The 22,241-nt window shown below is 38.1% G+C and overlaps 2 protein-coding genes across 4 annotated transcripts; one reads left to right on the top strand and one right to left on the bottom strand.

Moving 5' to 3' along the window:
* The first annotated feature begins 1,123 nt into the window (after positions 1–1,123).
* LOC147300564 (PAN2-PAN3 deadenylation complex catalytic subunit PAN2-like) lies at positions 1,124–7,254 on the top strand. 3 transcript variants are annotated; one of them, XM_086285142.1, is made up of 13 exons: positions 1,124–1,758; positions 2,166–2,721; positions 2,851–2,993; positions 3,172–3,278; positions 3,375–3,473; positions 3,571–3,699; positions 3,964–4,101; positions 4,190–4,249; positions 4,340–4,588; positions 4,733–4,876; positions 4,975–5,154; positions 5,262–5,313; positions 5,664–7,254. In XM_086285142.1, the coding sequence occupies exons 2-13, from the start codon at positions 2,642–2,644 to the stop codon at positions 5,846–5,848; spliced, it is 1,566 nt and encodes a 521-aa protein (XP_086141268.1). In that variant the 5' UTR covers positions 1,124–1,758; positions 2,166–2,641; the 3' UTR covers positions 5,849–7,254. The 3 variants fall into 3 exon arrangements, with proteins under 3 accessions (XP_086141268.1, XP_086141269.1, XP_086141270.1); XM_086285144.1 differs by having other exon boundaries at positions 1,126–1,758; positions 2,166–2,725; XM_086285143.1 differs by having other exon boundaries at positions 1,124–2,721.
* LOC147300563 (adhesion G protein-coupled receptor F4-like) lies at positions 5,663–18,466 on the bottom strand. The gene is made up of 12 exons (XM_086285151.1): positions 18,434–18,466; positions 18,065–18,191; positions 17,722–17,940; positions 16,759–16,962; positions 16,428–16,556; positions 16,155–16,333; positions 13,356–13,532; positions 11,939–13,252; positions 11,803–11,844; positions 11,279–11,329; positions 11,092–11,158; positions 5,663–10,858 (listed from the first exon to the last, which is right to left on the bottom strand). Exons 1-12 carry the CDS (start codon positions 18,464–18,466, stop codon positions 10,800–10,802), a joined length of 2,601 nt encoding a protein of 866 aa, XP_086141277.1. The 3' UTR covers positions 5,663–10,799.
* Between the last annotated feature and the right edge of the window lie 3,775 nt (positions 18,467–22,241).

The raw sequence follows: 22,241 nt of genomic DNA, 5'->3' as shown, positions 1-22,241 counted from the left end.
GGATAGTGGTGCTGCAGCCCCTCTTTTAGTCTTCCTTGGTCTCTTGTGTTCTGAGGGCCTCTGGATGTCTGGAGTTTTGATCTCCTCCATACCTGCTTCATGCCCTGGTGGACGGGGCTGTGGCCCCCCCACACCCTCTAACAGATCATTACATGGAACCTTTTAAATACAAGCGCGCTCATGCTCACAGGTGTACACACGGGTGCTCATACACACAAACTACACCCTTTTTGGCTCCTACCTTAAAGCACACTGTGCGCTGTCGATCTTACGTGCTGCACAGTAATGTTTAACATTTAGTATTTACTGTTATATTCCCATAGATCATCGTGATGTTGTTTATTCTATTGCTCTAGTCTTCTTCTGCTTCTTTTCTTTTTTCTTTCTCAACAGGTGATCCAGGAAAAGAAAAAGAGAAAAAAAAGGACACAAAGACAAAAGTGATGAAGCAGATTTTCATTGTCTTTTCTCTCTATCTCTTTTCTCCTTTTTCTTTCCCTCTCCTTCTGTTAACTTTCTTCTGAACTTTTCTTTTTGTTTTTCTTTCCCGTCCACGAGTCTGGCCTGATTACAATAACTTAGAATAAAAATAAGTAATAAAGATCAAATAAACTATGACAATCAAGTGGACCAGTATAGCAAAAGGCCCACTTGGGAAAGTAAATCTGTTGGGCATTTTTCTTGGCCTTCAGACAATAATTCTGATTGCTACAGTGCCAGACAGGACACACACACACACACACACACAAAAAGACTATGACATTAGAGGTTTTGTGCTTTGAAGTGATTGGTTACATGTCAATGGAACAGCCTTTGAGCTTTAAGTTATCTCATGTGATGCCATCACAAGCTTTTCTTTTGATGTGTGTTGATTGGAAGTATTGCAAAATAGTTGATTATATAATTATATAATTATAAAATAATAATTGTCCAGAAATAGGCTTTTAAAGGCTTTTATTTTTTTTAGTATATGCTGAATTAACAGTATAAGAGCCTCTCTACCAGAGTATCACTAAAATATAAAGCAAAATAAAACGTTTAAAGGAAAACATGAGGTTTAATAAATGCTTAGGGTTCCCCCCCCCCCCCCCCCCCCCCAATTGAATGCTTTCTTTTAATGACATCGTTAACATTTCTCAACAAAAACACATGAAAGTATCACGGATAATTCAACAATAAAATCGCTTCATGTTGTGGCCATCACACAGTGTTTTCCAAAGTGATTCACGAGCTGAAAGTGCGCAGATTTAACGTATATAATCCTTTGTTAGGTTTATTATTTTCATTTCACACGTAAAACACATTTATAGATTCATCCACCACTCCACCACTGTTAGTTTTGGATGCGCTCGGCTCCAACCAATCAGACCAATTTATGCAGACGGCGCACTAATCCCGTAACTGCACACTACCCATAATCCTCAAACGCCGTTGCTATAGAAATGAAGATAACAACAGCTTGGTGCTACCCGTTATTCCTTTATTTACTCTAAAATAATAACCAGCGATAATACGAAAATAAACTGGCCCAGTGTTTAATTATGTAATTACAAATTGCAAATTTTATTTTTTTATTTTATTTTTTACAAATTGCAATATTTATCTACAGCGCGCCTTTAGTGACATGTCAACAGATCTTAAGCAAGGCGATTGGATGGTTTTTACTGCAATGCATCTTGGGAGTCGTAGTAAATGTATCTTTCAACTCACGGTCCTGCAGCGAATCTTTCGACTCGACACGAGGCAGATCCTAGCTAAGTAAGTTGTAATAAACTGTGGGTAATTTGCATGTTAAACTGATATTAAACTTGAAATGTTTTCACAGAGCAGTCTGTGTACCAAGAGAACTACTTCTGCAAAAGTTTATTTAATTTTTTTTGGTGATGTATTCTCATGTGTAAGACACTTGCTTGGCCACCCAGCTAATGTTAGTGCTGCTCGATTTTAGCAATGTATCTTTTCTGTAATCAATTCAGTTTTTTTTAACCCTATTCACGTAATTAACTCAATATTAACGACTTTAATCTCGTAATTGATTTTTTTTCTAAATATGGTGTAATACTGCCTCGTAATATAAGTTATTTCTTTGGTCATAAATTATTTTTGTAATCATTTCACCAAAACAGACCTGAAATAATCCCTACATGTTCCATTTTCATTTGCAGAAATGACAAAGCCAAAAACCAAACCATGCCCTTCCTGTCAGGCTCCAAACACCTGCAACAGGAAGACATGCAGTGGATGTCTGGGCAGCCTGAACGTAAAGGAGGGATTGAAAAAAAACAAGAACAGTTTAAAAACAGTAACTGGGCTGCCTCTGTTAAAAACAACAGAAATGCGAGCAGGGTGGTTAATTCAGCCCAGTTGTCAGTAAGTTTAAAAGTTCTGATCTAATAAGTGGTTGGTCTGCTAGACAATTCTTTATTAATCACAGTTGTCAATGTTTTCTTGTATATCATGAAGTAAGAAACTAACAAGGCATGTATATACGCATAAAATATTAATTTATAAAAGAGCATAAATAAAAAAGTTATTCACATCAGAATAACATCATCACACTAAAGACATCAAACTAGAAAAAACTTGTTAAAAACTATGAGGAGACGACAGGAACAGTCAAGCTAGGTCGCTTAATCCAGAGATGGAATCACTTCATCCTCTACCAGCTCTTCCAGGAGACACAGGAGCAGGAGGATCCACGGGCCTACAGGACGACCAGGAGTAGGTAAAACACATCGTTGTTGACCTGCATTCTTACTGGACACTGTCCCAGTCTTATCATTATGTTTGTTTATAAATGCAGAGTTTTCCTTCTGGTTTCTGAAACTGTGATTTGTGTTTGTGTTGCAGTTCTCTGGGCTCCCCTGGCGACTCTGTCATTAGAGAGCTGTTTTGTTCTGAAGTTGAGAACCGCAGCCCGTGTCTCTGTGGCATAGAAACAGTCTACTCCTCCCTCGTGTTGCTGTTCAACATGCATTACCCTGACTCTCAAGGTGAGTCTGAGAGCACTGAGAGCATGGATATCTGTGACTGTGAATTACTCTGTCTTTGAAACTTGAACTATTAATGATTACATAATGGTTTGAATTAATTTAGTTTTTGAATGAGCAGAGGGAAATATCTGCTTGATTTGATGTATACACTGATATTCATTGTACTTTGACACTTCAGGAGAAAGAATAAAGGAGCACGACTTTGCTGAGATCCTGAAGAAAAGCATCTGCCTGCAGCAGAGATCTCACACATGGTGTGGAAACTGTGACAAGTATCAGCCCACAGTGAGTTACAGCTTTCATTCACTCATAATGACAATTCATTTATGGTTGATTGTTACCTGTTGTGCAGGGTAATCATTTCTTTGTGTTACACTGTAGGTGCAGACACGCAACATTCGACGTCTCCCAGATGTTTTGGTGATAAACTGTGAGGTGAACAGCAGCAAAGAGGCCGAATTCTGGAAGGTTCAGGCCGAGGTAAGCCACTGATTCACTGTGTTTAAATACAGTTAAAAGAAAGTAATGATTTATCTGTTCATTATTTACATGATTGCCCATGTTTCTGTTTTTATAGTACACCTTCAACAAATCCATGCAGAAGACAGATCAGGATCAGCGTCACGTGTGGATCCCCGCCACTCTCAAGATGTCCCTCAGCAAAAGTCAGAGACTGGAGATCAGCAGCTGGCCTGAGGGCGAGGAGGTGAGGACTTTAGATTTTCAGCTGATCTTTGCACTTGAAGAAATAACTGAGTAACTTTTCATTACTGAGTTAAAATTTCACTTCAAAATTAAATCCATATTTCCAGGAGCAATATTTTTAAAACATTATTACACTAATCTGAAGCATTGTAGATATTGAACTATGGGTTGGTTTTAGTGTTTTTGTTTCTGTAACACATGAATTTCTCAACTTTTGTGAAATGAAAAAGTTTATCTTACAATTATTTGCACTTTCTGTTACTAGTTAAGTGCTGCTGAACAGGCGGAGGGAGCTTCTCTGTATGACTTGGTGGCCACGGTGCCGCACATCCTGGACGCTGGCGCGGGTGGTAATATGGTCGCACACATCAAAGTGGGTGAGACCTACCATCAAAGAAAAGAGGTGAGCGACGCTTAGATAAGAAAAGTTTGACATCTGCTGACTACAAAAAGTTTCATTTTTAACATTCAAAATGATTTTATTATTTCAGGGAGTCTCTCGCCAGCAGTGGTACCTCTTCAATGACTTCCTCATTGAGCCGATTGAGCAGGTAAGGATCCTAGATAAGATTCCTGCTTGTTTATTCATGCTAACTTTAATGTGTGCAGTCATTTAAAAATGTTTCTCCTTTTGTTTTCAGACTGAGGCTGCACAGTTTGATGTGAGCTGGAAAGTGCCAGCCATCCTGTGTTACGCCAAGAGAAACTACCACACCAAATACGACCTCCGCAGTGAGTGTCAGCACAATCAGTCTGAAGTCAAATCCGACTTATATCGGACTGAGAAGCATAGCAAGACAGACGCCACTTTCATCCCACTCACAGTCAGTGAGATGCCGCAGGCTGGTGACCTGGTGGGGCTGGACGCTGAGTTTGTAAAGCTCAGTGAGGTAAGTCTGGCTATGATACCATCATTTATTATAATATAGGATCAAAAACAATTTTAAATATTCCTAGTACATATTTTCAGTAGTTCAGCTAATCTGACTCAAGTATTTAAAACAAATTTGACCCCTGAATGTGTGCGTTTGCAGGAGGAAGCAGTGCTGCATAGCGACGGCACCAAATCGACCATCACGCCCAGTCAGATGTCTGTGGCCAGGATCACCTGTGTGAGGGGTCAGGGGCCCAACGAGGGGGTCCCCTTCATCGATGATTACATCTCCACTCAGGAGCAGGTGAGAAGCTGCAGAGAGAAAAGACCACGATGACCTGAAAGAATGAATATATAATGTTTCAAGGATCCACCCGCTAACTTGTCAATTTGTTCTTCCAGGTGGTCGACTATTTGACAAAATACTCTGGAATCGAACCTGGAGACCTGGATGCCACAGTATCCTCTAAGCACGTGACCACGCTGAAGTCGACCTACCTGAAGCTACGCTTCCTCATCAATGCAGGAGTTCGCTTCGTCGGCCACGGCCTGCAGAATGACTTTCGTGTCATTAATTTAGTGGTACGTTATTTCATCTGTTATATATTTCAAATTAGTTCATATAGTTTAGAGATGTTTTTTTATAGATGTGCTTTGATTTTAATGTTTTTTATTTTCTGTTTCTTAAGGTTCCCAAAGATCAAGTTATCGACACGAAATTCCTTGCTTGGTATTTTCTTGGTAAGTTAGTAGAAATAAAAAAAACAAAAATCTAATCCAAATATGAGTCTGTAATCGAATTAAATCACATTATTACAGTGAGAGGGATTAGGATTTAAATATGTAAACTGGATAATCCGCTCATATTACTGTCAGTATTAAGTTAAGTATTCAGTATTAAGTCAGTATAGTTCATGATGTTTTAGTTGTCATCAAACTCATCTTGGAATTAAATCTGAACAACAAAGTATTTAGAGGCTTTTTTGAGTTCATGCACTAAAGCGTACGTGTCAATTCCTCATATCCACACTGTAATCTGAAGCTGAACACTTTCATTTTAATCATTCCTGACCTTTTTTTCATGTCCACAGGCCTCAACATCCAGGGAGAAACCCACGACAGCACGGAGGACTCATGCACAGCCCTGAAGCTTTACAGGAAGTACCTGGAGCTGTATCAGGAAGGAGGGAATCATTACGTGATGAAGGTGCTCTACGAAGTCTACGACAAAGGCTTCCAGTTGAACTGGAAAGTCCCTGATTCGGACATGAGATAGTCCGTCTGAGTGGACTGAATGCACTCTCCTTCCATCCACGGGTGCTGCTGTGCTTCCCTCTGTGATGGGACTGTGAGCAACACCATGACCTGAGGATGCTCGGGCTGCTTATTTTGTATCATATTTTATAGTTATTTGCTTTGAGTCAGTGACTCAGTTGTTTTTATCATATCTAAATATAAGCTTTTTATTTCAGAGAGGTTTACAGGGGGGAAAGTGATCATTCAAAATATGAATTTGAACCTTTTTTTTTTCTTTAAAAGAAAAAAACAAAATTGTTGCATGTAAATGAAGTCATCCTGAGCACTGTGTTACAATCCAATGTTGTCAGTGTTTTGTTTAGGCGTGACTGTTATGTGTTTCCTGCTTTACTTTGAAGGTCTGTCTTATCTCAGTGTGTTCAGTTTACGCTTCCTTGTCTCGTCAGTTCTGATTTGCCCCAGCTGTGTTTCCCTCCTGTTGTCCATTCCCTGATAGCTCCCTCTATGTATTTAAGCCCTATATTTCAGTTTGTCATTGTTGCTGTTGTGGGCAGCACGGTGGTTAGCACTGTTGCCGCACAGCAAGAAGGTCCTGAGTTCAATTCCACCATCAGGCCGGGTCTTTCTGTGTGGAGTTTGCATGTTCTCCCTGTGTCTGCGTGGGTTCCCTCCGGGTACTCCGGTTTCCTCCCACCGTCCAAAGACTTGCAGTTTGTGGGGATAGGTTAATTGGATAATCCAAATTGCCACTAGGTGTGAATGTGAGTATGAATGGTTGTCTGTCCTTGTGTGTTAGCCCTGCGACAGACTGGCGACCTGTCCAGGGTGTACCCTGCCTCTCGCCCTATGACAGCTGGGATTGGCTCCAGCACCCCCCGCGACCCTGAAAAGGATAAGCGCTAGCGAATGGATGGATGGATTATTGCGATCTCCCCCTGTGTTGTAAATAGTTTGTTGTATATAGATGTAAATAGTTGTCGATACTTTGTCTTACTTGGTAGCTGTAGGGGTGAGAAGCCATTTTTCTTTGGGAACCTTTTCTCCTGTTTTTGGTTAGGGAGGCAGGTAAGACACCTGTAATTTTCGTTTGGGGTTTTCTGTGAAGGTAAGCCAGCTGCATTTCATTTCTAGAGTTTTTGTTTGTTGTTTTGGCCATGCTCACCCTGACGCCTGCTACCTTTTGGGACTTGATAAATTGACAGGCTGTTGTGAAATCCGTGGTAGCTGTTTTTGTTGGTTCGTCTTCCTTGAGAGCAGGGAGTGTGGGGGCATTTCTCCTTATTTTTATTTTTCTTCTGTTGCACGCCAGTTTTCCCTGGGCTGGGGTGTAACAACTGTAAAATGTTTGTTGTTTGATACCAGGAAGTGGAGAATGTGCATGAATCCATGCAAATCTTGATTAAAACAGATTCCAACCACAATGAATTTAGTTTGTTTGTTTCACCAGCTTCTGTGAAATCTGTTGCACTGTTCATTTTACAGCTGGATTTTTATTTTTATTTTTTTAGGTTTCTCAGAATTCAGATCGATTTTTAATTTTTCAAAAGCTGTTATTTCTCTTCTATAAATGACACATGTAACATTTTTGGGGGAAAAAAATGTCCTCAATATTTCACCTCGAGCTCTTTAAAAAGCCCTAACTGGTAAGGACTGTGCTTCAAGTGCAGCATTTACAGCCACCACCTTTGAAAAGTAGTAACCATACTTTAATAGATGTGTTTAATTTAACCCTGTCAAGGCAGGCGTTGCAGATTTGCAACAAGTAAAAGCTAAACAACCTGATTACCCCACATACATATTTTATGAGGTTTTTTTTTTTTTCCCCTCAGAAGTACCACTGGAGGTATTCTTTTGTACATTAGCAACAAAAACTTAATTTGAGCCTGAGAAGGTTAATAAATCTTTAAGTCACATTTGAACGATTTTTTTTGATATAATGGTGCCCTCTGCTGGATGATCTGCATACTCTTACCGTTTCCACACAGTTGTTTTTAAAGGTTTGTCATTATTTTCATTGTTTGTTTTTTTTGGCTTGTTTTGTTTTGGGAACCATAAAATTTTTCGAGCTCCTTGTCTGGTCTTACAACAACTCTACAAGTAAAACCAAACATACAGTTAGTAATGATCCAGGAGATATGTTAAAAATCTACACAACACAATGGATTTCGATGTTCCACGAAAGAATTTGTAAATCTACACAGTATAGTAATCCTGTTCAGCTGGATATGAGGAGGTCAGGGATGAATGTGTTGTGTAGTCTCAATAATGTTAAAGCAATAGTGTGATCACAAAACTGATAACTGGGAGGCTTAAAAACGAGCTCTCAGAAATATTGTAACATCGAGTAAGTAAATGCATGTATTTGGAAACATATACTTCTAAAAATACTTTTATTGCACCATGTTCATTCACTCATGAGCTGCTGTAACATGAATCAAATGGCTGAATTTCCAACTCAGCATGCAGTCAAGTTCTATAGTCTTGCTAATGACCTACTAGGTGTGTTACGCGTCGGGAGTGAGAACGGGTTGTGCAACAGGGACACATGGAAAAGTTGCAGGACGGCGGCCCTCGAGGACTGGAGTTTGAGACCCCTGCCGTATGGTGTTCATGCAGTTATCTACCCCACAGTGACAGCATGTCTGACTGCCTGTTCAGCATATGTAAAAATATATGATGAGTTTAAGCATGTGATGACAAACATGGTGTTTGTCATCACATGTCACATACATCTGGATGATCATTTGGAATAAACAAGAAACTAAAAACTTGTTGCTTCATCTTTTACCGTTATTATCATTATTATTATTATTGATCTTATTTTACATTTTTCATTGTTAGGCATTAGGTTTATTTTTTTTTCCTTCCAACTTCTTTTCCTCTTCCATGTTACTGTGTCAGCTTGTCAGCATCTATTTGGGGTTGGGAGCGGAACAGAAAGTAAGGAAATCCAAAGTGCCATTTAAACCAGGAGAGGTTCTTTTTCAGAAGAAGGGATTAATTCAAAAGAAATGAATTTACACAGGTGTTGTCGAGTTTGGCGGGCCACTCAAGCGGCCCTACTACGCACAAAAGAGAACAACAAACGCATCGCAGATCGGCACCGGACCCGTTCCCTGTGCAACTGTGACTGAGCAAGAAGAGTGGTGGAGAAAAGAGGAGCTGTTTGTGTGTGGAAACCCCCTCCCCTGGACTCCGGCCCCTTTCACTCCTGGACCCTGGAACCCTGGCCCTTTCCCCCAAACACCTTTGTATATATATTGCACTGTGGCAGATCACTGTAAATAAATTCACTCTTGTTCGAAAGGAGTTTGTGGTCTGCGCTTGAGTCTGTCCCTCTACTCCTCTTCAGTTCGCCTCAACATAAGCTCATCATATTCTATGATTTACTCTCAGGTGTTTGACGAGGTTAATGGTGCTGTCACAACACCTTACTGTCTTGCCACATGTATCGCAAACCGCGTCTTAGCTGTTTGTGGAGGTAAAATACATCCACACATGACTCCGTTTATGCTCAGCCATTGCTGTGAGTGTGCATGCCAGAGGCTGCTACACATTTATCCAGCCGTATTTCACAAATGACTAAGGCGTAAGAGGAAGTAGTTCCTTCCAATTTAGACGATCCGAATGATATAGTTTATTTCCACTGTTCCTGTTAATGAAACACTACAAATTTACCCCAAAGTACTAAAATATCGATATTTTAATATGAGAATCGATTCTAGAACATAAATTACTGGTATCGGAAGAATCGATATTTCAATATCGATCCGCACACCACTATTAGGAACTTCGTCTGTGTGTCATTCCAATTCAGGTTTTTATTATTTTATTTTATTTATTTATTTATTTATTTGTTTTAGGAATTTGGATTTTAGGATACTTCAAACAAATCTGCCAGATTAACAGGGTGTGTGAAGCTGGAGTTTGACACAAGATTGGTATTTTTAAAAGATTTAAATCACCAAATTCTGAATAAAAGTTTAACAAATTCAGGACATAATTAGTAATAGAAAGTAATAGAAAGCTAGTTGTATACATTATTAATCAGGATCAAAATTAAGGCATGTCAAAGCTATCCAAAAACATACCACATTAAATGCACAAAAGGCGCACAGAAAGCATACTTAGTTAATCTTTGAGTAGCCAGTAAAGATTATGAAGGTGCTAATTAGAATAACAGTTATCTGTTCTGCAAAGAAAAAAATAAATATGGGTAAAATTAACATGAGTATGAGAAATTTCAGCATTAAGATCTACCTAATGTGCAACAGTTCCCTGACATCTGTTTCATCTTTACAACACATGGCTACTTCACAAAATGCACAAAATAAAAGATTACCAGAAATTATTGAATTACAAATGAATGAAATTGTTACAGCTCAATTAACAGTTTTCATGTGGATCTTTGTGGGACTGTGTGCCATGATACATACTGACACAGAATGAAACGGCAAGATTTTGAGTAGATGTCCCCAACACAAAAACGTTTTTTTAAACAAAGGTAGTTTGTATTTCTGTGTATATTGCGAGTACAATGTTTTACTTATGTTTACATCAGACATCAAATCTACTCACTCTTTAGAATATAAGAACACTCAACTCTTTTCTTTAAAAACATCTATAGATTGATAAAAATCTATTAGTATAACTACAAATCTATGCTCTGTGCTGTGTTGATAATCATGCATGCAAATCAAAATCAAAGATGAAAACGATGACATAATTTTTTTTAAAGTTTGATTACAATTCCAAAATTTATTATGCCATTCAAAAATATTTTGGTGAGCACACATATTTTTCTTTATTTGTTTTCCTTAAAAACCAAGCCAAATTCTTCTGGGATTAAATATTATATAAGCTATTAATAAAAACACAACAGATTAACTCACTGATACTATGGAAAAAAGGAACAAAGAAAAGCCTGACTTCTTGTTGGTTATCTGAATAACCACAGATTTCTGCATTCATTATGTGTTGCTAGCTGAATGTAAATCACTGGATGCACTGGATGTCATGTTGTAGCCATCTAAAAAAAACAGAGCAGTATAGTTAATCTGTGGCAAAAAATAATACACAGTAGACACTGAAGTAAGAAGTAAAATAATTGTATGAATAAATAAAATTAAAAAAATTAATTTGTGTTAATGTGCAACCCATCCAATTGTTTTCTGTGTTGGACTGCCTGATTAAGGTACAAGCACACCTAACAACACACAGCTTTTCCTGCATCTTTATGTTAATTTTTTAATTGTTATTTACCTCTTCCACGTCTCCAGTTCCTTAAAAATCGAAGTCCACTTGACGATGAGTTTCCAGCACTTGTGCTCTAAAATACAATACAAAAAACAAATCATGCAATATTTGAAAAAACAAAACAAAACAAAAAACAAGTTGGCTGAGATCCAAAAATAAGGAAAGAAAAAAGGAACACGAAAACTGTTCTTACCCCTGTCCCACTTCTGGACGGTCGTGCATATGATGATATTGCTGACCGCACCTGGTAAGTGAAATCTCAAATGTTACACTACAATGGAAGTTGCACAAGTTAGCTGTAAAAGTAAATTAATTCATGATGCCCAGCCAAACACTAAAAGGAATCTTTTTGTAAGTCTATGGTGATGTTTATCTTGCTTTTTTGTGTGCTTGTGTGGGATACGAACACATACATATAACTGTTATTTATTGAAGTGTGGGCCCACCTGCTGTTTGCTACTTTCACCATCAAGTCTGAATTAGTCATTTATATGGATTTACAGAGAAACCATGAAATGGCACTAAAAGGCAGAAGTTTGACTTGACAAGAGGATTTTAGTGTAGTATTATTACAATTCATATTCCTTCGTCAGTAAAGGTTTGTAGACATTAAGCACTTTGTTGGTTAAACCAAATTATATCATTTAACATTAATTTAAAGTAATTCAACAATAAGCACTTATTCATTAACTTGACTTAAAATTGAGCTGTACATACCTTACCATCCAGCAGTGTTCCAAACACCAAAATAAAGAAGCCCTTTTTTAAAAGACAGAGTAATGTCCGTTATCAAGGATTCAGTGATTAAAGATTCTGCTATTATGGTATAAAAAGGTAAAAAGTTTATTTGTACCTGTAGCGAATTGAAGAGTGCGAATGCAATATTGATTCCTATGTCTCTTGGATGCACCAGAAGTCCAGCTCCCAAACCCCAAGTTATTCCAAAAAATGGTGTAAGCACAGCCAAGCTCTTGACAATAACCAGTAAAACGCTCTTTTCACCTGCTTGTGCAGCAGTTGTTCCAACCCTTCTCCTTATAATTTTGTACAAAACCACAACCAGGATAATGAGATTTATCAGCACTATTGAAAGTGCAGGAATCACAAACGCCAGTAGAGCTTTGGACTCATCCCAGTTGAGCCAGCAGATTACATTTTCTCTGATATATTTGTTGTCTGGTGCAGTTGCAGCTATAGTTACTGTTGCTATGATTAGAGGAGCTCCGTAGCCTAGAGAAAATCCAATGGCCAGCATAGATGCTTTAGACAAACCCCCACCAAAGACATTAGTTGTACGGTAGAGCAGCAACAAAGCTGAGGCAAACATCCAGAAGAACAGAGCTAGGTAGAACAAATGGATAAAAAAGGTAGTTGCAGTGCATGCTGAGTGGTTTTTATGATTTGCATCTGAAATGGCTGCTCCAATTATAAACCAAATATCTGCAATCAGGAGGGACACAGCAATGTTAACTTCAATGATGAGACATATGACCAAGGAACCCATGGAAATGCCAACTCCGATGTAGGTTATATAGTCCAAAATTGGGCTAATTGGACTGTTTGGTGACATCAGGATAGAGAATGAGGTCAGGTGGTTGCAGTTGCAGGTGACAGTTCCAGTTTCATTTGTATTTACCACTTCACAGCCCTCATCGTCCCATCCTCCGAGACCATTAAGGAGATTGAAGTTCCAGAAGACACATTTTGGATCTCTCAGTGTATCATTTAAAATATCAAATGTCAAAGAGATATTATTGATTTGGCCACTGGACTGAACAAGTACAACCCTGCCACCGATGACCTTAATCGATGAATTGTCTATTTCTCTTGCAGGGAGTACATTATTCAGCGAGGCAAATGTTATCACTGTGATTGACTTATTTTTACCCTCATTCTGTGGTATTTCTATCACCACTGAAGAATTAAAATCACCAATGATAGGGTTTGTGTATATAGTTCTGTTCAAGATGATAAAAGGCGTGTCAATACCAGAATTATTGAAACTGGCAAGGTGTTTTGTTATTATTTCAAGAGACTGCAATAATGATGAACTAACACCGTCAGGGTTAGAGATGCTATACGAGATACTTTCATTGTTTTTGTTCAGAAAGTTCCATGAGTCCCTTGCCTGATCTGTGGTGAGAACACCTGCAGTTATCAGGATATCCTACAGTAAAAAAAAAAAAGTATTAGATTGAATAAACAAATACAAAATTAAAAAAAAGCATGTATTATTTAGAATACTCAAACTTCAGTAAACTAGCATGTACCTTCATTGAGTTTTCATTGATTGAGATATTGAATAATTCTATTCTGTTGGCTACATTTCTGAGGATTTGAACAACAGCATCAATATTTTTAGGTGAGTTAACCACTTGCTCAGAATTCCCATTAGTAACATTGCTGAGCTGTTGCAAAAATGCTGGCAGTGTAGTGGCAGTCAAGACCTGCAAGAGTTGAAGAGAAAAAGTATTTAGTTTCACAATTTAACTCAATGTTTAAGTTAGAATGACAAACTTGGGCTTCCTATTTACTAATTCCTATCTCAAAGGTTTTTGTTTGTAGAAATCCTCACAGAATCTGGCTTACGTTTATTACAGTCTTTTAACCTTAATCTGCCTGCAGTTATAAACCGAACAGTGAATACCGTGTAGTGATGCGCGAATCATGAACGAATCGTTCAATACTCGAGAATCACTTTACTGACTCATGAATCATGATTCACAAGCCCAACTGACTCACTGACTCATCCCTGTTGCTGTTAGCAGCAATGTATCTAGCTTATAATTAAAATTGTGGAGAAAAACACAACATCCAGTATCGTAACAAAAAAACTTCTGCTCTGAACTGGAAGAAAAAACCCTGAGTAGAAGCTCACATCAAGAAAATAGCTCCTCGGTTCACAGTAGCATCGCTCTGCCTAAGCGAATCACTTAGGACTCGCTCACCCCCTCCCTCCTGGCTCACAGCTTCTTCTTCTTCTTGGTTGGCAACCAATGTTAAGGCGCATTACCGCCCCCTGGCTCACAGCTCAGTGGACATTTAGATGAGAAAATATATATTTAACACATTTAAGGAAAATACTAATAAAATAAAATAAAATAAATGTTTATTAAGCAACTTTGATAGGAAATTGCTTAATTTTAGAAATGTTTTTGCTCTTTTTTGCTCTATAAAATAGTTGTTTTCTTTTAGAATCATTCATCTTAGCAGTAGGATTTACATGAAAAGGGAAACAAATTAAGTTTGATTGAAAATGTACATTTTTTGCACTCTCTGGTCAACTGACACAGTGAATCAAATGACTAAAAAATCGATTCACTTTGGTAAGTGACTCATTAAAACTCGATTCAGTAAAAAGAATCGAATTTACCATCGCTAATACCGTGTTTCATTTGTGCTTTCCATGTCTTCTGATCACAAATTGTAAATAGTGCTGTAGTGGCAAAACAAAGAAACACTACTTACTTACTTTGTGGTTATTTATTGAAAAAGTGTTTTTTTGTGCATACTTTATAAACTTAAACTACCTGCTTACTTTGTGGTTATTTATTTGACAAGTTTTATTTTTATTAAATGGGTGACAAGTTTATTTTGTATTAACAGTTTGTCTGTCATCACAAATTGTATTAACAGTTTGTCTGTCATCACAAATGGTATAAAACTGTAAAACATGTATTGCACAAAGTTAAAGGACTTGATAAGCATTGACTCATTGCAGCTTACTTTAATTTCTGTTGTGCGGGGTTTTTTGGTGCAGTGGTTATCCTTTTTTATCTTTTTTTTTCTTTTTAACTTTCTGAGGTTTGTACTATGAAGCAGAACTTTGTCTTATCCGGGTAACTTTGGGGTGAACCAGGGTTTTCTGTAGTGATGGGATTTCCGGCTCCTTTTAGAGAACCGGCTCTTTCAGCTCCCAAAACTCAAAAAGCACTTACAAACTCCAAAGCACGTACAATTTAGGGGCATCTATTTGTACTTGTGGACAATATAAATTGGTTACTTTAAATTAGGGAATATTACATTTCCTACATTTTGTATTTGTATTTTACTTATTCTCAGACTATTAAACAACATCAAGGTTCCAGCTGAAAGAATAATAACTAAAACTGCGTTATGCAAATTTAAACATTTATTTAACTCTTTTTTTTCACCATTGGCACAGCACCTGCCCCAGCTCTGATGCTTTCGGAAGGAAGAGAAGACAAGCTTTATGGTGATATTTTAAGTATCATGTTAGCACAACGCATTCAGAAGGTACTGTTGTCTGAACACAGACAGAAAAATCAGCTTCTACTAGATACTAGTTAACATGTGCAGTTCACATCACTGTAATGCTTTAACCATTTTGGGCTAGAGAGAGAATTCAAATGTTCCTTGAAAGAGGAGAATTATATCTCTAATTTTATAGCTGAAACTTAGTTAACTTAGTAGTTGTGATGTTTGACGTTAGGGCAATTGAATCCAAATAATGGAAAGAATCCCTGTATATATTTAACTTACTTTGTAGTACATAGAGCCCTGGAACTTGAAACTAACACTAGAAAACTAAAGTCAACTAAAACTCAAGTATGTTCACCAAGAAATAAAAACACCACTTAATCCTAAGACCATGATCGTTTTGCTGTCTAACAGGATACCATCCATTTGGAAACTGGTTGAAGGAGCTGTAATAATTTGAGAGGTGGATTCATCTTCCATTATAGCCCAGAATAGAATCAACAGGATTGTGTTGAGAACCATTTATATTTTACATTACATTACATGGTCATTTCCATCATCAGCAAAATTGAAATGTAGAGTAGAAAAAATTAGTCATTTAAGAGCCTATCTTATCATTTGATATAATCTAGTTTTGAAATTTATAGTCACAGTTGTCAAGTAAAACACATAGCAAATTAACTTTAATTAAAAGAGTAACTTAAAGAGAGGTTTGTGTAATATTTTTGTGGCTTCACTTAGGTGAACTTTCTAAACTCTTTAAAATATGTAATATTGTGATTTATCTCTAAGGTACATTTTCCACAATACAAAGAACTAAAAAGAACATGGCAGTTTATATAAGTCACCTCAGATTGGTCAAGCAGCTCCTTAATGGGTTGCAGTATGCAGGTGTCTCGTATTTCAGTATATGTTGTGATGTTGCACAATGCACTCTTTTCTCCTACCTCATTGTTTGCACAGGGTATTCTGGCTCTGGAACCACTAACTGCCTTTCCAAATTCTTTATCATCACACATTTGAGGATCTAATAAAACAAAAACAAAAAAAAAGACCTTATTAAATGTAGATAATTTTTAACCTGAATTTAATAAATTGCTTTATAATGTGTTAATACTCACTTCCTTTGTAAAATCTGAGTGTTATTGTTTCTTTGAATTCAGGATAGGTAGTTGATTGACAGGTAATTGTATCCTGCTCTTTGTCTGTACAGCTATCAGTTTTATATTGATAGGTAATGCTTTTTTTACCTTTGGATAAATCGCAGAAACAACAAAGTCAATATGAATAGCAATACAAGCTAAACATTCAGATCTGATGTAATATTAATCAGACTAGTTTTTAAAAAGTTTTGTCTCATATTAGTAAATAACGTAAGTATTGCAAGATGAGCAGAGAAATTATTTCCCAATAGCTGATTTGCATTTTGTTGATTCTTTGTTTCAGATTTACCGCTAATATTCACGTTTGTGAAATTAATATTGTAGTCATTGTTGACAGTGCAGCTTAGTGGCACATTTTGACCACTACAATTCAAAAATTTTTGAATTGGGTCCACTCTGATCAAGGGTTTCTCTTTGAGTGTGAAGGCTCCATTGGATCGTTGTCGATAAAATGATTCATCCTTTTCCCGTATGAGCCTGCATTCATAATTTCCTGGAATGAAAGTAAATTATTATATACATAAATAAAATAGTGTTGCCAAACAAAAATAATAATATATGGGTTGACAGTGTCACTTATTTCTGTATTATACAGTTGTAATATGGCTGGTTCTCCTATGCAGATTCAGTGTTTCCTACAAAAAAGCAATAATGTAGCTGATAACGAGTTTTTGCTCCATTTTGTTTCAAGAATACCATTCTCTGTCTAGCAACATTTTATTTTACTGTTATATTATTAAGAGCTCAGCAACCACTTATTTCCAAATTTAAATAGGATTTCTAATATGAATTAGTTGACATCTGTGTTCACACAAGTACACATTTACACTGGCACTTGTAATTTGGTATTTCTTTCTCTTGAGAAAGGCTTGTGCAACAGCAATGGTTTAACTATTTAAATCAAATGATTTCAGTCCTTCTGCACTAATATTGATTGCTCCATTGCAGTAACAACGTTTTCCTTAACCCTCTGGGGTTGCAGCGACCCAGCGACTCCATTTCAACTTGGGTCAGAAGTGCGGACTTCAAACTATATACCAGATTTTAAATTGTGTCGATAGGCCACGTAAAAGAGTTATGATAAAAGATACATGTGATGTTTTTTTCTGAACCAAACAAGTTTTACCCTTAAGCCAATCAGAATGTTGTAATTGCACTTGCTGAATCACTAAAAAATGCTGAGACTACACTCGCATTTTAAATGTATATGATTTGTGAATTTCCCCATGGAATGCAGTTGTTTGCTTCTTACCACTGTCAGCACGAATGAACTGTGACACAGATAAGACTGAGTGACTGTTGTTTTTTGAAATGGTATGTACTCCATCTGCAACTATGACATTGCCATCACGTCTCCACTCTGCTCTCCAGTCAGTACCAAAGAGATCCAATGGTGGATGGCCACATGTTACAATGACTTTATCCTCCCAAAATCCACTACCTTCAATTTTAAAATCCAGAAAACGTGGCTCTATAAAAATGAACATAAATATAAAAAAATGATTAAACAATCATCTGATCTCATGTGTTTTTTGATATGACATTAAACATATATGTAAAATTGAATAAAATCACAAATGTAGACAAGTGCTTACCATCTGATATCATAGAGTAGATTTTTGCTAGCTGGTCAAAAATTCCATTGTTCCATTGTTCAGAGGGCCCGGTGGCGCCAGTGTCCGGCAGCCTCGCCTCTGTCAGTGCGCCCCAGGGTGGCTGTGGCTACAATGTAGCTTGCCATCACCAGTGTGTGAATGTGTGTGTGAATGGGTGGATGACTGGATATGTAAAGCGCTTTGGGGTCCTTAGGGACTAGTAAAGCGCTATATAAATACAGGCCATTTTAGTAGATCCATTTATGTAGTCATCCCTGTGTTAAGTATTCCCTGTTGGCTCGTGTCCCCATGGCTCCTATTTTACTTTGAAAGGTCTTGTGTTTCTTTGTACTACGTGTTTAGTCTTACTCTCCCCTCCCCTTTAATGTCATTATGTTTCATTCTAGTCAGCTGTGTCCTCATGTGTCTCCACTTCCCCTGATCACCTCATGTATGTATTTTTGAGTGCCTACTTGGTAAATCCTTTTGTAAATAGCTTTTCTGTTTCCATGAATACTCATGGTCTTCAAAGAGTTCAATGTAGGAGGTCAAACAACTTGAACAGCACAACCTCCAAAACAACTCCAGTACTATCGCAAATCTGATTTTGTTTGTAAAAATGCACTAATTTTTTATTTTATTTTATTTCTTTCAGGACCAATGGATTGGTGAATGAGTGAGAAGCTGTGGTTTGCTGCATTTGTTTTTCCTATAAACTGTAGGGGAAAAAAAGATAAACTGGCTTTGTTGTACAGGTGATTTAAATTATAGCTTACTTTCATTATCCATCTGGACAAAAACACTTGGGGCCACCATGGAAACTGAAGACAAAAATAGCTGTGTCCCAGGTTGGTAACCCAAGTGGGCCCCAAGTATCAGACCTGCTTCTATCCATCTGGGCCCCATACTCATTTGTTGTCTGGGGCTGATTTGGGACCCATCATTAACCCATCTGGGAAAACACATTTGGGGACATCATGGAAACTGAGGACAAAAGTAGCTGGGTGCCAGGTGGGTAGCCCAAGTGGGCCCCAACCATCAGACCCGCTTCTACCCATCTGGGCCCCATACTCATTTGTTGGCTGGGCCTGATTTGGGGCTTATCTCGGACCCAGCATAAACCCATCTAGGAAAACACATTTGGGGCCACCATGGAAACTGAGGACAAAATTAGCTGGACCCTAGTTGGGTTTCCCAAGTGGGCCCCAAATATTAGACCTGCTGCTCCCTATTTAGGCCCCACATATGTGTGTTGACTGGGAGGCAACCGCCTGTGTTGCCCGTATCAAAAACCGCTACTGCATCTGATGATTAACAGGTGTGCCAGGTTCAGTGACTCACTGCCCCGCCTACCTATACAAAAAGGGAGGCACCAAAAAACACATACAGACAAAAACACCACATAACCAGAACCCAACTCCTAACAGTGCAAGCCTTTTACCTCAAACTTAGTCACTGCTCGGTGACATTCGTCTATCCTGGCCTGAAAGGAGACACTACCCGTAGACTGCAGCGAGAACTGCCAGCATCTGAGCCAGCCAGACTCTGACCATGATGAGAGAGGCTCTCTCTCATCATGGTCACCTAAATGCAACACACAGTAATGGCAGGTTTTGTAATAAGGCAGATCGCGCTAACATAATATGCACTGTTAGTTGATTATTTACCTGCTGCATTAACGGGAGAGGACGTGCAACGTCACCGCTGCTGCTGGGTTGTGATTCACGAGTCCGGGGCGGAATTAACCGTCTCGAGGCAGGCGTTGCCGATTTGCAACAGTTAAAAACTAACAATCTGATTACCCCACATACATATTTTATGAGTTTGTTTTACTCAGAAGTACCACTGCAGGACTTGGTTGTGCATTAGCAACAAAAAACTTAATTTGAGCCTGAAAGGGTTAAAAACATGACATTCATTTAAGGTCATCGCGAGCAAATGCTTTTGCATATTCATAGTGTTTCCTCCCTTAAATGAAATATCTACTTTGCAAGTATTGCAAGTTGCCCTGTTCTCATAAAGTATAACAAAACATTTGAGCGTTTGAGCTGCTTAGGCGCCGTGTTTCCTGACAGGTAAATGACGCTCCGCAACGTGGTGACATCATTCGCGGTAACTGGAATCGATAAGGGAATCATTTGCAAAAATGGCAAACAATTTCAAGGAATTGAAACAGTGGGAACCGGTTCTCAACAAGAACCGGGTTTCGATACCCATCCCTAATTATGTCAGACTTTGAAACAAAGACACTGTGTTGTGCAATACATACTAAGTGCATTAAAATAAAGTTTATATGTACAGCAGTGGTAAAGAATTTAAACACTCACTTTTGACTTTAGCAGCACAGTGTGAGTAGAATTTCGTTAAGTTAGAGAAATGACACAGACATAAAAACGTAACAATGAGATTAGTCTAAGTTTAGGTGAAGATGGCGTTTGGTTTGCTGAAATGTGCCCATGTTTATTAGTTGTTCTGGATCATGAACTCGATAAATGTTTCACAGTTCTTAGCAGCATTATACCCCAAGAGTTCAACCTTACTAATAAGATTTTTGTCTTATAATTTATTTTAAAAGGAAACTAATAAGTTAATGCGCATGTGTACCCCTGAGACTGTCTCAGATCTGTTATTGATGTTATTGATGTTTGTTCCTGAATTGAAAAGTGTATTATCTCCAGTCATCCATCCATTAATCCATCCGTCTTCCTCAACATACCCTATTCGGGGTAGCAGGAGTTGTAAGCTTGTCTCAGCTGTCATTGTCACAGTACGGCTGTGTGCAGGCAAAAGTAGGACCCAAACGCAAACTCACAGAGACAAAAGGTAAACTCAAAAAACACAGCTTTATTGCTGGCGTGGAGTGGGACACAAAAAACAATACAAAATAGACTAAACTGGGAAAACTAAAGCACAAGGAGCCACAGGGAAAAATCACACAGCTATGGTGGAGACTACGACACTGACAAAGAGAAACACAGGGCTTAAATACACAGAGAGATAACGAGGGAATGAGACACAGAAGGAGGGCACAGCTGGGAGAAATCAGGACTGGACGAGACAGAGACGCAAAACTAGAAACACTCACATGAGGCATGGACCTTCAAAGTAAAACAGGAAGTATCACACAGAGACGCGAACTAGACACAGTGGAGACAGCAACTAAGAAACAGAGACAAACCACAAGGCAGAGGTCTAAGAACCAAAATACACAGAGGGAAATACTCAGCTTTGAACACAAGAGACTAGACTAGAGGGAGTAACAAAAGACCAACCATGAGAACATAATGCACAATGCAGGGTGACAGAAAACAAGAAACTCAAACATGCAAAGACACACCATAAACAGAACAGAGGGGGCACAGAGAGACATGAAGGGCAGGGGAGACTTAACATGGGTTGAAACACAAGGGGGAACTAATAAGCAAATCAACATAGGAGGCCTAATGACCTAAACATACTATAAACATCAAAATGAACTAAAACTCAAAACACTGGGTCCTAGGACCCAGGATCGTGACAGTCATACGATAACAGATAGCAAACATTCAAAATATTTAATTTATTGCTGTTTGCTTGCAAAGTTAATTATTTGTTTGTTTTTAGCAGTATTGAATAGCAGTATGCTATTCAATACTGCTTATTGAATAGCAGTAAATGCAAAATAGCTAGATATTAGATATGTCGGTAAACATTCTAGGATACTTTTTTAAAATTGGTCTGAAGATATGAGGAATAATAATACAATATAAAAGACACTGAGTAATGGAAATTCTACATTAAGTTGATTACCTTTTGCCGTTGTTGCCGTCTGTAAAGCCTCTTGTCAGGAGAGCATAATCATTTTGCAGCACACCTTCACATACAGACTACAGTATCAAATGAGAAACCAACTTCCTTGATTGCTTTTTCTGAGTCACAAACCTGTCTGTCTGGTTTCTTTGAGAGAAATGTAGATCATACACTTGATAAACTTCAATGTGTTGATGATTGTCCTTGTTGAGGCAGACAGTGCTTCATGGTCTTCGTTCAGTACCTCAAATTGGCTGACTGGTGTTTACAAACAGAAAACCAAACAGGGGTGCCAAATCTGAAAATTTCTCCCATAATATGCATGAATTTAGCTCCTGGATCCAGAAACATATCTGCTTTATTTTATTAGTTTGTGATATTTTCTTAG

Source organism: Aulonocara sp. 'chitande type north' Nkhata Bay, unplaced genomic scaffold, assembly GCF_057382095.1.
Source record: "Aulonocara sp. 'chitande type north' Nkhata Bay isolate Kocher_YH1m ecotype deep benthic unplaced genomic scaffold, A_spYH_male_GT1.1 unmapped_scaffold_31, whole genome shotgun sequence".
NCBI classification, from domain to species: Eukaryota; Metazoa; Chordata; class Actinopteri; order Cichliformes; family Cichlidae; genus Aulonocara; species Aulonocara sp. 'chitande type north' Nkhata Bay.
Note: the sequence above shows the minus strand (reverse complement) of the source record. Positions and strands in the feature narration are given on the sequence as shown.

What these genes read in the sequence shown, in the direction of transcription:
- LOC147300564 (XM_086285142.1), top strand. Translation starts at nt 2,642, where the DNA reads ATGGAATCACTTCATCCTCTACCAGCTCTTCCAGGAGACACAGGAGCA. An exon ending in GCATTACCCTGACTCTCAAG is followed by an intron (nt 2,994 to 3,171) that starts GTGAGTCTGAGA and finishes TTGACACTTCAG; the next exon opens with GAGAAAGAATAAAGGAGCAC. An exon ending in TCATTGAGCCGATTGAGCAG is followed by an intron (nt 4,250 to 4,339) that starts GTAAGGATCCTA and finishes TTTTGTTTTCAG; the next exon opens with ACTGAGGCTGCACAGTTTGA.
- LOC147300563 (XM_086285151.1), bottom strand. Translation starts at nt 18,466, where the DNA reads ATGAAACATAATGACATTAAAGGGGAGGGGAGA. An exon ending in CACTCTTCAATTCGCTACAG is followed by an intron (nt 11,845 to 11,938) that starts GTACAAATAAAC and finishes CTTTTAAAAAAG; the next exon opens with GGCTTCTTTATTTTGGTGTT. An exon ending in CGTCCAGAAGTGGGACAGGG is followed by an intron (nt 11,159 to 11,278) that starts GTAAGAACAGTT and finishes ATTGTATTTTAG; the next exon opens with AGCACAAGTGCTGGAAACTC.